This window comes from Anoplolepis gracilipes, unplaced genomic scaffold (assembly GCF_047496725.1).
Source record: "Anoplolepis gracilipes unplaced genomic scaffold, ASM4749672v1 Contig19, whole genome shotgun sequence".
Lineage (NCBI taxonomy): Eukaryota > Metazoa > Arthropoda > Insecta > Hymenoptera > Formicidae > Anoplolepis > Anoplolepis gracilipes.
Genome location: NW_027328667.1, coordinates 1,568,392 through 1,585,487, shown reverse-complemented (window position 1 = coordinate 1,585,487; position 17,096 = coordinate 1,568,392). Strand labels below are relative to the sequence as shown.

Below are 17,096 nucleotides of genomic sequence, written 5' to 3'. Positions count from 1 at the left end.
CATCCATAAATGTCGGAACAAATATCTCGTAACTAGTTGCAGTTACAAGAAACCCAGCTAGCAAAAGATGTCTTTTTGACATCAAAATAACTATTTTTGCCATCAAAATAACTATTTTTGCTACCTGGAAAGTTAATAAAAAAAATTTCCACGGTTTTTACATAAAAGCAGTTACATATTTTTTCTTAAAACCTATTATGGTTTCTTTACACCAATTGATTCTCCTTAATATTCTGTGCATAAAAGTATAGAGAAAAGATAATTGAAAAATAAATATTTTACAAAATATTTCATAATTTATATAAAATTATATTAAACTAAAGTATGTGTAAAATATATCGTAAATTATTCAAAGGAAAAAAAAATTTTTGCTATCCTTATAACTTTTTACGTCGAATATTATAAGAAATTAATTTATATAAACAACTTAGGATTAGTTGCATTTAAAATAATGAAGATGATCTTTAGAACTAGAAAAGATCACGAATAAAATTTTTTTTGTCGCGGACAAAACCTCTTATTAAAGTTCTTATAACTTCAATCAGTTACGAGAAATTTGCCTGACATATACAGGATGTCCGGCAAAGATTGAAACGCTCGTGAGCAAATAAAGCGCCTTAAACTGAACAAAAAGGTCTTTTACGATTTTGCGATTTTCGCAATAATTATTGAGAAATTAATTAAAAAATATCGACTAATTCGTGTCAATATTCGCGATGAATTGATTTATATAAATTAGAGTGATTATATTTAATAAAACTAAGTTAACAACCTACTTTACACTGACTTTGACATTTACATTCAAAATCAAACTAATATTCCTATCTTATTTTCCCTTTTGTACCAAACAACTTTTGTTTGAAACTTTTCTTCTAAAACTCTTTGATTTTTAAATATTGGACTAAATTAATTAAAATGAAGCATCCTGTTTATATAATATTATTATTAAATATATCATATTTTTCAACAGCCACAACCGTTAATTGTTAAAATGCAGTTTTATGTGATAATTTTTACCTGCCTTTCCCAAGTATTTATGTGTTGCTGGCCTGCTGATAATCTACTGATTGCAGTACGTATTTTTATATTTATATTTTATGAAACACAATTATACACAAGTAATTTTATTAATAAATATAATATATATATAATTCTAATACATACTCATAATGAGTCTACTTTAAAAGTATTTTTTTCTACTCTATTAATGAAAAAATTATCTATAGATGAGAGAGAGAGAGAGAGATTATCATCTACTTTCGATAATTTTATTTAAATATTTAATTCTCTAACAAGAGAACCTCTGGAACCCGAAAATTTTAATAAAGTTTCAGCTGCTGTCCAAAAATGACTCTAAAGTATGAAACCTCCCTCATATGTAGATCGGTTTTTTCATTTTTTAAATATATTTCGAAAATTATTCAAGATATCAAAAAATGTTTTATACAAAAGTTTTATAGTAAAAACGTCTTTATTTAACTACCTTAATAAAATTAAAAAAAATTTTTGAAATATAAAGTAACATAAATAAATTTTAAAATAATTTATTTACCTTTCCTATTTTGTATGTAAAGTATCATCAAAATCAGTGTTAGAATCTTTAATATAACAAACAAAATGTTATATATAAATTCTGTAAATGTTTTTAATAAATATTAACGTTAAATATTATTGTTCCATTAAAAAGAATTTTTCATGATATCTTGCCCCTCTATGACGCCATACTTGTGATCGTCTATCGTTTCCATAAAGGCAAAATCGAGAGCCATCTGTAAAAAGAACATTATCACAAAATAAAATCAGAATTTTTGGGTTCGAGAAATTTCTTTGTAAGTTGTAATTGTTTTTGAAAGTTTGGATAAAACCTAAATAATATTTTAATAATATTATACATACAAACACACACATATATAGACAGAGTGTCCCAGAATTCGCGGACATGGAATGCACAGCGTGATTGTCCGTGCTAAAAGATAGCAACTTTTTTCTCAGCAAAAATGTTGAAGCATCAATAGCTATAAGCAATTGAAAAAGACGGGTTTTTCGCAAACTAAACTTTGTAGAATTAAAAGATTAACACAATTATATTCTTTAGTTAATTTTAGGTGAAGTTTACTTTACTAAAATTTTTATTTAAGACTTACAAAGTTGTTAGTTACAAAGATATTTAATAGCAAAATTTGGAAATTAGCAAAAAATGATATTTTTTTTCGTCATTTTTGCTAAGGAAAAAGTTACTTCTTTTGGCACGGACAATCACGCTGTGTATTCCATGTCCGCGAATTCTAGGACACTCTATATATGTATATAGGGTCTCTGAGACCACCCGTACACTCTTTTTATTTCGGAAACAGAGCATTTTAGAGAAAAATGTTTCAGACAAAAGTTGTACGGTTTCGAGGGGGCCATAAGATAGTACCATTAGTTTGACCTTGAATAATCGTTTGGAGGTTATATAAAGGTCACCTTGAATTTTTTAAACGGAACATCCTGTATATTTTTACATATTCTTGTAGCTTACCTCGAAAGCTTTCCAAAACATTACTATAAAATATTTTTTCATTAAGTATTTTTCAAGTCATAAGGCTTCAAAGTTGCAGTATTTTGATGAAAATACCTAAAAAATGTCTCGTAAAATCTGAATCACGCTCGGATCTTGCCTTGGTTGGCTGGATTATGTCTGAATCATGTCTTGACTGATCGGACAATGTAAGATAAGACTATCGGAAAGTGAATACTATTTTACAAGATATTTTGTAGGTATTTTTATCAAAATAATGCGATTTTGAAGCTCTATGACTCAAAAAATATTTTATTATAGTGTTTTGGAAAGCACTCGAAGTAAGCTACAAGAATATGCAAAAATATATAAGGTGTCCTATTTAAAAAATTCAAGATGACCTTTATATGATCTTCAAACGACTATTCAAGGTCAAACTAATGATGCCATCTTATGGCCCTCTCTAAACTATACAACTTTTATTTGAAACATTTTTCTCTAAAATGTTCTGTTTCCGAAATAAAAGGGGTGTACGAGTGATCTCAGACACCCTGTATATATACGATGTTAGAAAAGTCTGGGAACGGTCAAATATCTCGAAAACGAAACGTCTCTGAGAAAAATCTGAATTTGCAACTAGCAGTTACATATTTTTACTTTAACATAATTATGTGTTTTCTTTACACCAATTGATTCGTCTCATTATTCTGTGCACAAAAGTATTAAGGTAAGATTGCCGAAAACTGAATGTTTTACAAGATATTTTGTATTTTGAAACAAAATGTTGAAACTTTCAAGTCTCATAACTCGAAAAATATTTAATGAAAAAACATTTTATTATAGTGTTTCGGAAAGCACTCGAGATAAGCTACAAGAATATACAATAATATATAGGATGTTCCATTTAAAAAAATCGACGTGAGCTTCACATGACCTTCAAATGAAAATTCAAGGTCAATCCAATGATACCATCTTATGACTTCCTCAAAACCCTACAACTTTGGTTTGAAACATTTTTCTCAGAGACGTTTCGTTTTCGAGATATTTGACCGTTTCCAGACTTTTCTAACACCCTGTATATATATGTATACAGGGTGTCCGGTAATAATCGCCCAACCTTTCATGGGCAGATAGGGCCGTCTTTTTTGCCATCTTTTTTGCGGCCGGTTGATATTCGCGCCGGATGTGCCGATCTTTGTAAATTAATTTCTCAATAAATATTCCGAAAATCGCAAAATGGTATAGGACTTTTCTATTCCATTTAACCCGCTCTATCTGCACCCGAGAGGTGATACGGTCATTTTGAGACACCCTGTATATGTATATATGTATACAATAATGTTCCACATATAGTAACAGATTTTACTAACAAATATATTTTTATATTAGAGTTCCAACGTTGCGTTAGCAGCTTATGAATCGTTATGGTATTCTCACAATGTATACATGCAGAAGAATTTACTTCCTCTCTTATTACGATGCCAGAAACCAGTTAGTGTCACCATCACCTGTATTATACCAATTTTATCCTTAAAATACTTTGGATCGGTAAGATTGGACTTTTAGTACAACTATTATTAAAATTTTTATTAAAACTTTTATTAAAGTTTATTATACAATAAAATGATTTCAATAAGTGATATCATGACAGAAATAAATGTTATCCGATAATATAAGTATTATTTATATATAAATATGTATATGAGAACAACATATTAAGGGAAACCCTTTGACTATACACGTATGAACTGCTAGCACTCCAATTTTTCTCATTAGAGCAAGCGAGAGGTTTTGTATCCCACATTGATTGATTTTCAGCGCCATCAAATATCAAAAGCTCAAGATTCAAATCATGAGGTCATATTAATTGTAAAAATAGTAATGATATTTAAAATTCTAAAAAAATTATTAGATATGTATAATATTTATTATATTTTTTATGTTTTATTTTTTATATTTTATAACAGTTCTACACACTTTTATTTTGGTTCGCCGTTTTCTCGTTGATATTTTATAGCGCTGTAAGCACTTAATGTTGACAATAGACCTGCAGTTTACGTTAGCAGTCCATACATGTATAATCAAAGGGCAAACCGGTATATACTGACACACAGAACATGGCTGCTTTCGCGACAAAATTAAAATGATCCGTGCACTGTGATTGATCAAATATGAAATTTTATTATGATTGGTTCTTTCTTCAATGCCGTATCAGTCATCAGCTACATACAGGTATATAATAAAGTTGATAACATTTCTAAAAATGTTTAATTCTACTGTAAAATACAATACTTCTGAAGAAATAGAAAATCATAGTGCTACTACAAAAGAAATTGTTACAGTAAGTATTTCGGTCAAAAATTATTACAATCAAATTTGTTTATCAATTAGATTGAAGAGGTTAGACGTATATTCAGTTTTCCTCAAAATTTATCCAATTATACATGTATAAAAAAATGACATTAAATATTAATGTAGCTCTATATTAAAAAATAGTATACAGCCTGCAATTCTTATCAAAATCTTAAAATAAAAAAAAATTCAATCAAATTATTTTTATACCTCATATCTTTTAACAAAAGCAAATTTTTGGAATCAGTTATAGAAAGAAAGCGATAGTGATTTGATTTTACTTACATGAGATATTTTGTTGAAGAAATTCTTTGATTTTCTGATCAAGAATTAAAAAATAGGAAATAAATAAGAGAGATATCGTTAATGAATCTTCAATTCCGTGCCAATTATATGATCAGAAAATTCTAAAACATATATATTAAATTTAAGTTGTTATAGCCCGAGACTATAACTAATTAATATTATAGATATACATTAATATTATACATTAATAAAGTATAACCATTAATAAGAATTCATAAAGAGAACGATTGCGAAATAATAACGAAATAAGTAATGCGGAATCAACGATATCCGCATACCGCGATTAAAGCGTTGACCGCGCGTACCGCTGACATAGCGAGCCACGCGACGAAGCCGGAACACCGCGGCGAGGATGGCGAAAGAGTGCAAGCGAGGAAATCCGACCCTTGGAGCTGTACTTGCACTCAGCGCGAGTTGAGTGACTCGACCGAAATTTAGCACGGTCACTCAACGATATAAAATACCCACCCGCGCTCTGACGCGCGGGCAGTCTTAAGGTCGAGACAAGTGTAATCATAACTGCAGCGGACAGTCATAAAATCGAGTGAAGAGTAATCGCCACGGCTACGAACCGAAGTGAAGTGAAGTTCGTGAACAACAAGTGTTGTAACGGGCAACCCGAGAGTCAACCCGTGAGACAACACCGCAGTCCTTCAACGAGAAGCCTGCCAACGCTTCATAGGGCATACGCAAACCATTGTACTACCTGACTGTTAGTAAACGAAATATATTCTAACACTTTTGGTTACAAGAAGACTATTTTCAGTAAATAACGCCATCCTGCGCTCTGAGTCCTGCCATCCTACGCGGATCCCGAACCCAGTGCCGTCCTGCGGTATAACAAAGTAAAGAAAATAGTGAAAAAATACAAACAGGGAAGAATGATTACAATCTTTCCAAAAGGTTTAAGGCTTCTATATGGTAACTAGACAGTCATTTACTATAAAATATTCACCTTACATTTTATAATTTTTCTTGTAATTGTATTTAGATTATAATTTCGCTAGCAGAATGTTTGAATACGCAAAAAAAATGGAGGCTGAAAAATATAAACAATCACCTTATATACTAACATACTACGAAACAAATAAGCACTTTTAAACTGAGAAAAAATTAACAATTTGAAGCTCTAAATATTAATACATAATATAAATTAATTGTTATTTATTTATTTTTTATTGGCGTGACGACATTTCCATGACTTTGTACCGTTTGAATTTTTCGTTACGGTCTATCATTTGTATGCGTGTGATCGTGCGATCTCGATCTACCCTTCGTCGATCCAAGTAAGTTGCCTCTTTCAAGATTAATGTGAATTTCGCACTTGAATCTTTTATTCATCATAAGTTGTGTGACCCCTTAGTGCATTTATCCTTGCGTTTGACACCGTGTAGGAGGCGTTTTACGATTGGATAGGCGTTGAATTATGGCGTGATGTATCGCGGTATGTTAATGTTGGTATGATGTAAGTATAATTTTTTGCACTTTTGCTCCGTTTTACTATCGCCATTTCAATTTTGATTATTATTTTCCATATGTTAAAGTCACTGAAGAAGGCTAAAAAACGGGGGTGTCCCGTTTGACCACGTTAATATTGACTATGGTCCCGATTGACCACCATCCCGATTGACCACGGTCCCGATTGACCACCATCCCGATTGACCACCGTCCTGATTGACCACGGTCCCGATTGACCACGTTAATATTGACGTACGTGCAATGTACGTTGCAAGACAAAGCAAAGTTTACATGGGTTTGCAACTTTCTACGCGAAGCAAGGTGAACAGGGTAGGTGCGAGAGGGGGAGGGCCGGAGGCCCCCCTTGCACTTCCCCGTGTGTGTGCGTGCGTGCGTGCGTGCGTGCGTGCGTGCGTGCGTGCGTGCGTGCGTGCGTGCGTGCGTGCGTGCGTGCGTGCGTGCGTGCGTGTGTGTGTGTGTGTGTGTGTGTGTGTGTGTGGTCAATATTTACGTGGTCAATCGGGACTGTGGTCAATATTTACGTGGTCAATCCGGTCTGTGATCAATCGGGACGGTGGTTAATCGGGACCGTGGTCAATCGGGACGGCGGTCAATCGGGACGGTGGTCAATCGCAACGTGGTTAATATTAACGTGGTCAATATCAACGTGATCAATCGGGACCGTGGTCAATATTAACGTGGCCAAACGGGCGCCACTCCTCAAAAACAGAGTCCGAAACGTTTGAAAATATAGTAGATTTACATATGATTGAAGTTTTTTTACGCCCTTCACCTGCGTTGGCTCTTCATTGCTTTTTTTATGTTTAATTTATATTATATAAGCACTTTTATTTTTTCTCGTAGAAATGTTCAAACCACAAGTATAAAAACTTACTTATATAGAAATGTTATCATTAAGTTATTTAATCTTAGTTTTATTATCTACAATTACAAGGATCGAAGGACGGTCGCTAAGCGCGCGCGGCGTAAATAAGCGCCATTGCCTCGCGATTACCAGGGGCATAGACGAGAAGCGTTGATAAGAACAATAGATTAGCGATTATTATTTAGCGACCGGTCTATCGGTGGGCCATCCTTCTCGCCATCTCTTTTGCAGCGGGCTGATACTCGCGCCAGATTTGCCGATCTTTGTAAATTAATTTCTCAATTATTATTCTGAAAATCGTAAAATGGTACAGACTTTTTTATTCTATTTAACCCGCTCATGAGCGTTGGCTCGTTAGTTATGAGACACCCTGTATGCAAGATATTTGGAAGACAAATGATATTTTTAATGAAACATTTCTGAAAACATTCGTTCATGAGCGTTTAACACTTCATGCGCATTATTTTCAGTCTGCACTTCTGGAATATTTGATTTACTTAATTTACTGGATGTAAGTCTAACCTCTTCAATCTAATTGATAAACAAATTTGAGTGTAATGGTTTTTGACCGAAATACTTACTGTAACAATTTCTTCTGCAGTAGCACTATTATGATTTCCTATTTCTTCAGAAGTATTGTATTTTACAATAGAATTAAACATTTTTAGAAATGTTTTCAATCTTATTCTATACCTGTGTATAGCTGATGACTGATACGGCATTGAAGAAAAAATCAATCACAATAAAATTTCAAATTTAACAAATCACAGTGCACGGATCATTTTAATCCAAATTATTTTGATTTCGTCGAAAGCAGTCCATATTGGGACATTAGTATTATCTGCTATCTGAAAATAAATTGGCAAATTTATCATTATATTTTTGATAAGAATCGCGTTTAGTGTTTCGCTTAGTCTTGGTGTGGTGTAAGTGAGCTCGTATACCGCGTAGCATGCGCGCGATTCTCGTAATTTTCATGTGCGCTACGTGTCGACTCGTAATTATTTTTAGTAATTATTTTGTGTATCCGAATTAGTTAACTATTGTAGTCTCGCACTTTGCATCGAGGTACTCGTTAGATGTAAGTTGCCGTCTCGCGTATATTTGAAATTTCGCGGATTATCGAAGATCGTCGAGCGACTCGACGCGCATTCGTGCGCTCTATCGCTGCGAATCAAATTACATCTACGCATTTCGATTTGAGTATTAACAACCATTTCCATGATCGGTTGCAAGGATCGCTTTATCTTTAATAGCTACCGTGGCCCGACCAAGCCACGAGCTCCGTAAAGTTAAGTCGGACGTTTCATCTTCCAACGGGGAAAGATCTCGAACCACGCGATATCCTTGTGTCTGGTCGCGATCACGTGCGCTCACACGTCCAGCGCGTGTATGTACAGCTGCCACAAATATTTTTCTCGCAATTATTTCCATCCCGCGAATTTCTTACATCTTTAAATTTTGTATTATTTAATATTGTTACGTTCAGGCCCGTGGAAAGGATGGGAGGGCGTAACAGGAACTGTTCCGATGTCAAAAGTTTTATCAACGAGTGACTCGGTCGAGCGAGCTGCAGGTTAGCAAAACAGGTAAACGACGGGTGTCGTTATTACTCTGTTATGCGAACGCTCTCTCGGTGGTCCCTTTTTGGTAAGAGAATCGAATCTCTTTTACGAGGGACGGGACCAAGTGTGATCTTTCGCGTGGAGAGTGAGGAAGTTAAATAAATTTACCGATCATTTAATATTTAGGTTTACATTTATTCAATTAATTCTTAACGATATACATATGATCTTATTGTTTTAGAGTATTAATATCAGCCTTAAAATTATTTGTATGAGTTGTGTGTGTGTGTGTGTGGATCGCGGGTGTTACATAAGTACGGAGGTCATCAACCAGAAAAAAAGGGGAACGAGTGCGATTTTAGAGATTTTATTCTGGTTGGTATTCGTTACAATAGTTTATTAGAAAAAAAAATAATGAAAATTTACGAAAAGTGTAATACGTGTTACGACGCGATTTCGACGTCCTCGAAGACACTATCTATCAGGTTGAGGAGAGCGGAAGAGGACATAGATGAAAGCTTCGATTCTAGAGAGGGGAGCGCGAAGGTGTCAGGATCTGCTGGAGAGTATTCCAGAGAGGAGTCGGGTAATTCTATCGTGTGGTTCGACGAATTATCCGAGAAGATCACGAGGAATCAAAAAAGGTTGGGGGAGACGACGGCGGTGAGTCATCGGATATGTCGATGACCGAAGGTGAAAGGGGTACGGGGGAATATGATGGGGAAGGAAAATCTATTTCAGGGTAATAATGCGTAGATGGGAAAAGCATCTTCAATGGGGTGGAACAGCGCGGGTACTCCGGGGAAGAAGGGGGAGAATCAAAATTGTTGTTATCGCACACGGTCGTGTCGTCCGATCTATGGTCTCGGTTGACTCGCGAGAATCGGCGGGTCGGCGCGATTTTAAGAACTTAATAAAAGAACAGGGTTGAATAAAGGGAAAAGAAACGACGGCAAAAAGAGAGAAGGAAAGTAGACTTACTACTTAGGCAGATTTTGTCGTGTTTCGGCTGCTGGTCAGGTTGTGGTTTAGCTGTGGCTCTTGCTCGGCGGGTGGTCGTTGGGCACTGACTTTAATTGGTTTTAAGATTTAACCAGAACTCTTGATATGTGAAGTGAATTTTTTTGGGTGAACGACCGAAATAAGTATGATTGAGCGAGAGTAATTGTGCCGAATGATTCTAATGCTGCACTATTGACTAATTTGAATTTTGTGTATGTGTAATGTGCGAGTCTTCCCTTTTTATATTAAATCTTGAGGGCGTGTTAACAATTTTGGACGGAAGTATTCTTGAGACTTCGACGTGTAAAAAGCTGTCGTTTGGTGAGATCCTTCTCCTCCTTATTTTTGATTGTGCTGATTGGTGAGCTTTGTACGGCCTCTTAGGAAATTTGGAGATTCTTCATTTGGTTATCTCTTGGGATTATGCAGCTGTCCATTTATGTTTGTCCATTTATTTATTTAGAGGATCTCGCTATCGATCCTTTTCGGTCATTTCTTTGAACATCGATTTCAATGTTTAAAATAATTTTCGTCGCGCGATCCTTTTATGATTGGTCGGGCGATTATTGCTTCATCTTTATAGGAGGTGAAGACGTGGAGCTGACAGTACAAAGCGGCATTATTTGTTCGTTTCTAAAGATTATGTAGTTGTGTTTGTTCTGTTTCGTTGTTTTAGAGGATTTCGTTATTGATCCCTTCCGGTATTTGTTTAGATATCGTTTTTAGTATGTCTAAACATTATTTGATAATAACGGTTCTTTTCTATTTGCGCGATCCGTTTTTTTTGTGACTGATCGGACGATTATTGTTTCATTTTCGTGCGAGAAAAAACGTGGAGCCGACAGGACGTAACAATATATTCTGCTATTAATTACATTTTAATATACTTGTTATTAATCTCTGTTATTATCTCAGCGTACTTTTATTGAGACTTTTATTGAGTACTTTTATTGATCCGAAGTCATCGATCCCCGTTCCTGATCCTCGCCATCCGGATTACCTTCTCTATCAATTAGTATGGCTAAGTGGCCGAGTGATTACCGTCGCGATTCTAGCCCTTTCGTTTGTCCTGTTGGTACATACTTTAGTGTGACGCAGATTTCTGTGCCCTGGCGCCCAAAATCATAAAATTTGCTTTTGTGAAAGCTATGTAATCGTGTCGAAAATGTGCTGCGCATCGTTCTATCGGTCTCTAGAACTTTGGAGCAATATCTATCATTCGAGAAAAAATTCACGGTCACAGTATACATATATGCAGGGTGTCCCGTAACTCTCAATTAATACTTGAGGAGGTGAAAGAAGGTGGAAGTTTGAATAAAAAGTTCCTTTTCCGATTTTGGCTTAGACTATTATTTACCGAGTTATTAACAATTAAAGTTGACTAATCAAACGGCGCACGGCCGGAGTATTTATGTAAGAGCGTAGCATGCCATGGGACCCTTCGTGCTTACCGTACATTTTCTCCATTAAAATTCTATTTTAAATTTTCTTGTTAAATAATAAATAAATTAATAGATAAATAAATAAATAAATGAATAAATAAATAAAGAAAAATAAATATAGTTAGAAATGTATACAAATTTCTGATTGCTTTTTATTCTCATTTATTATTTCTTATTATTTTGTTTATTTATGTATTATTTCTTTATACATTTATTCAATTATTTAACTTATAAATTCTCACGGCTAATCAAGCAGTGATGGAAATAACTACGGGATGTTCGCCATGAGTATTTAGGAAGATTACTGGCAAAAAAATTATCATAATAAATAAATTGTTTAAACAATTTCTTAAAAAATTGTCTTTGCATGCGTCATATACATATGATACTTATGTCATTTTTTTCACAGAAACGATGATGCTCTCAGTTTTTACTTAAACTTCAACTTTTTGAGAAATTTTTAAAACAATTTGTTTATAAAAAATTTAATTGGATAATTTCGTCATTTTGGCGTATCATATATGATTCTTACATAAAAATTCATCGGATTGTATGAAAAAAAATTTTTTCCATCACAATTCGATGGATTTTTATTATTATAATTTCTATAGCGCTATTATTTTAATCCGAAATTAATCAGTACGTATTTCATCATTAATCATCGTCAATTCTTCAAATAATTTTTTTATTTTTTTATTTTCTAGTTATGTAGAAAAATTTTTCTTTTAGAATGAGAGACGTAAGAGCCAATAAGTTTGAAATAATAAAATAATAGAGGTAATAAGGTTGAAATAATAAAATAATTTAAAAGTATTTCATATTTAGCAAACCGGTTTATTTCAACGTTAAGTTTTGTGGCTCTGAAAAGGGTCGATTTTTTTCATATTTCCGGCTCAAAATATTCTCGGTTTACTACCAAACATGCTCTCCGGAAATATGAAAAAAATATACCTTGAATAATTGTTTGAAGGTCATCTTGAATTTTTTAAATAGGACACTCTATATATTATTGCATATTCTTGTAACTTATCTCGAGAATTTTCCAAAACACTATAATTAAATATTTTTTCGAGTTATGAGGCTTGAAAGTTCCAATATTTTGACATCAATTACGAAATATCTCGTAAAATATTAATTTTTCAATTATCTTACCCTAATGCTTTTATACACAGAATAATGAGACTTAATTGGCGTAATTAAAGCACATAATTATGTTAAAGTAAAAATGTGTAACTGCTAGTTGCAAATTCATATTTTTTATCTATATGAACTTGGCATCCGATTAAAAAAATTTTTTTTAATGGAAAATGTAGTATTTTATTTTTAGTTTGTAGCAACAATAACACTTCGTTTGTAGTTTAATCCATTAACGAACCGAATGTCGAAGGTATATTTACATATATCTACGTATGACACTCGATATGTTATGATTCATGTAAATAAACTGCAATTAAAAGGAAAGAAAAAACAGAAAGAATATTGTAAAAGAAGTGCTTAAAAAATTAATATATACATGGCGTGGAAATAAGGCAAATGAATTGATAGAGTTTGGTGATATGGAGCTTGCAAACCTATATCAGAAAATGTTTTGCGTAAAGCAAAACAATTGTATCGTAATGAAGAATTAGGAGTTTCAAAAATAAAAGAGCCAATCTTTTCTTTAATACAAGTTAAATATAGAGTTTGTGGCTATATCCAGCAAATAAGTATCGATCAATTTTACATTATTTACTTTGAGAACAAATACTTTTATTTAAGGATTTAAAAAAAACGATAAAGTCGGTAGTATCAGTGATGCGACAGAGTCTTTAGTAAAATCACTTCTGAAACCGGACGGTTTGAAAGCTTTATATTCTTATATCAAACAATTATATTATTCAATGCAAAAATATTGCCTATATTTCAAATGTTGTCTGATAAACACGATACAAATAACATATTGGATGAGAGAGAAGCTGTGTTCAGAAGTGCCATGTCTTAAACAGGTAGTGACGGATTATTCACTAGTGCTTTTTAACACCGTTACTCTTTCGTTTAATAATCCATCTACAAAGTTATGTTAACATTTGTATGAATATGCTTTCGTTACAAACGCATAAAACATTCATAATTCGCATAATACGCATCGATATTGCACATATAATAAAATTAGTGCGTTGATGATTTTGCTTTAACCATAAACTAGCTAGCAAGAACTTTTTTGTTCGATGTGTTGGTATCTTACCAAAATGTTTCACAACTAATAGTTTTAAACGTCTATGTACAAAAATATTGTCTGTTTTTCTAATTTACAATTAGATCTTTTTCTAGAAAACATAGAAAATACTAACAACCATTGTTACAATGCCCAACGTAGACTTCTTCAAATCATAAAGACATATACGAATGACTGCAATGTTTCAGAATCTAATTTATTTGTTACATTCACGGATTCTGAGGATGACATACGGCTGTGAAATTTTTTACAGAATATTGAGAAAATTAGTAAAAAAGAAGACAGTGAAACTCGTCCTAATCCCTATTATTGCCCTGATTTCTTTCTCTCAAATTGAGGGAACAGCTGAAAATTCGATTGCGTCTTTTGTTCGTAGCGAGAAATATTTTAGAGAAAATATTTTAGAGAATAAATTTAAAAGAGCTACATCAAACTGAGTGGACAAATTTATCATTTTTCACTTGAGATCGTTGGCCAGAATAATGAAACTTTTGAAAGCACCTAATATTGTTATCAGTATGAAGCTAGTCAGATTATAACGACCTAGCAGTTGCTAAAGAAAAAATATTTCACCATTGCGATGCTTTCAACGATCCCTGTATTTCCAGTCTCAATCCAGAGTAATATCGTTGATACGAATAATAATGGCGATTGCAGGTTACAACTAAAAAATTCTTACAGAGACTACAAAACTTAATAAAAAAAATAACTGCTTACAGATTAATACGCCACAGGACATCAAAATATCATGCAATTTTCCTAAATAAAATGGAGTCATGGAAAGACTTAAATAAAATAAACAAAACGAGGAAAATATTTAATCTCAGTGTGCCCAGAAGTTGAACATTTACATAAATGCAATAACGTTGCACCCTTATTAATAAATGGTAACGCTTTATCTGCAATTAGAATCGAAAATAAACGCATATTAAAAGCGCCTGTCCCTTCGATGCAAATGTAAAGTGCATTATTGGCGACTATAGTAAATGATCAGAATATAATATACAGAGTGATTGTGCAATTCAACTTTTACATTAATTAAAAATATAAATATAGCAGGAATTACACAGAAAACATATTGTGAAAAACCTGCAATAATAAATTGTATTATTTCTTCGAAGGACAATGTTCTATATTGTGCCATGAACACGTCTTCTTTAATAACGACATTAATATATGATGTGCCATCGTTAGAATATACATACGATTGTAATGATTGTGGATTTTAAAAAAATATATAAATCCTATATTAAAAGTAAACATACCATTATACCAACAAGGGATGAAAAAGGATTGAAAAAAGCCGTACATCAATGTTAAAAAATGCAAAATCCTATTTGTAATCGTTACAAAGGCTCTAAAATTAATTCAAGGTACATTAGTGGAGAATAATTTGTAGATATTGAATGCCTTGACAGCGAATTATTGGGATTATGGCTTGGATATCCAAATTTATCCAAACAATATATGTTGGCTATCCTAAATATCCAACTAAATTGTATAATATTTTCGTGATATAAACTTGTTGCAGCTGTAATATACATTCCGGACGAAATTATATGCCACTATATAACATACATACGAAAAATAACTAATAAATGACCCAAGTCTTTCAGCAGATAAAAGAGCATGTCTTATAACAAACCACGAGCTTTTACAAAAAGAAATACATATGTTATATTATATTAAAACTCAAAAGAGTAGTAGTAGTAGTAGTAGTATTATTAGAGCGGAAGAGGCTCATAGAGCCCTTATTTTGTCCAAGTCCTGAGGATTTAAGAACATACTACCCAGATACCTGTATCTTTTTAGTACTAGGGGCAGTTACATAAAATATGAATGCCTTCCTTCCTATCTTCTCCGCTATCTGCTCCATAAGCAGCAACATTTTTGCTTGGCTAAGCCAAGGATGAAAAGATGGGCTCTTATTGTTAGTCCCACATGTCTGGTGATGAGGCCGATACTAGTTTTAAGCCTTCTTTTATTCATAGACAAGAGTTCTTTGGTCCTACTTATCGAGGGTTGACTCATCGCGATTTTGACTTGGCGGCAGCCACTAGCTTTGTTCTATGAGCGTGTGTGGCCCCGCGCCAGCTGGGCCGTAATTCGTAATTTTTTTCCGGTAGCATAAGGAACTCCAATAATCTGGTCCGATGGGTCCTGTAGGGTGCCCATTTAGGCCAGATCATCCGCCACCTCATTACCATGTAAACCTAGGTGACCAGGTATCCAGGCTAGGATAACTTTATTTGTTTCCCCAAGCTTGTCGAGGGCCAAAATGCAGTCCAAACCACTGCGGATTCTGTAGTAGACTTACCAAGGACACCTAACGCTGATCTACTATCTGAATAGATCTGGTTATTTTCTTGTTTTTAAGCTTTGATAAAGTTTGGAATTTAACGCACACAAAGATAGCCAGAACCTCAGCTTGAAAAACCATGGTTAAGGCATCCATAGGAATACTTTTCCTATAATCTCTCTTAGTGCCGTAGATACCTGCTCCGAAGTGTCCATTACAGCCAGAGCCGCCCGTGTACCAAGTGTCCACTTCTGGCTGGCTTAAGAAGCCTGGATTAGACCAGTTGTTCCTAGTAGACAAGTCTATTTGGAATGATTTGACCACATGAAATTTCTTAGGTATGCGATGTTGTTTTAGTGTAAAAGAGTGCTCATGGAGAAACCCAAGACTGGTATAACCCAGCCCTGTGTCCCTAAACTCCCCCTAACATCTGAAATGGTATGCTGTGAGCTTTGCCAGTTCAATGATCCTTTAATTCAGAGGGGGAACGCAGAGTGCTACTTCGAGCGCCTCTCCTGGGGCGGTTTTCCTAGCCTCTGCTGCAGCCCTCAGGTAACTCCCTTGCAGGCTCTTCAGCAGGTTCCTTGCCTCTACCCCTTCCACCCTAGGCCACCAGATCACAGCAGCATAGGTTATTCTTAGTATGAGTATCGCTTTATATATCTAAAAAGCAACACTTGGTGTAATACCCGAGGTTTTGCTCATAGCTCTTATACACGCCCACATTGACGTATAGAATTTGGTTCTCTTATTTATGAAGTGTTCTTTCCAACTCAATTGTGGGTCAAGTAAGACACCCAAGTATTTTATTGAGGAGGAATATTCCTGGTTCCGGAACTTTAGTGGTTCAATTTGTATCTCTTGTAATTTGGATTCAGGTTTGTATCTCTTAGTGAAGATCATGGCCTCAGTCTTTAATGGGTTGACTTTTAGGCCTGTGTCTTGACACCAGGTTTGAACAATCTTAAGTGCCTTGTCCATGAACTCCTTAAGGGATGTCAGAAAGTTGCTCCTCACCAATATGGCCACGTCGTCTGCATAGCCATACGTGAGGAAGTCAGCTTCCTGTAG

At 34.2% G+C, this 17,096-nt stretch overlaps 1 protein-coding gene across 1 annotated transcript in view; it reads left to right on the top strand.

The window, feature by feature from the left end:
- LOC140675541 (uncharacterized) overlaps nt 1-17,096 on the top strand; it is a 95,011-nt gene that overhangs the window by 63,257 nt on the left and 14,658 nt on the right. Inside the window, exon 4 of the mRNA XM_072910132.1 lies at nt 3,890-4,048. Within this exon, the coding sequence (XP_072766233.1) occupies nt 3,890-4,048 (159 nt within the window). The remainder of the gene's footprint in view (nt 1-3,889; nt 4,049-17,096) is intronic.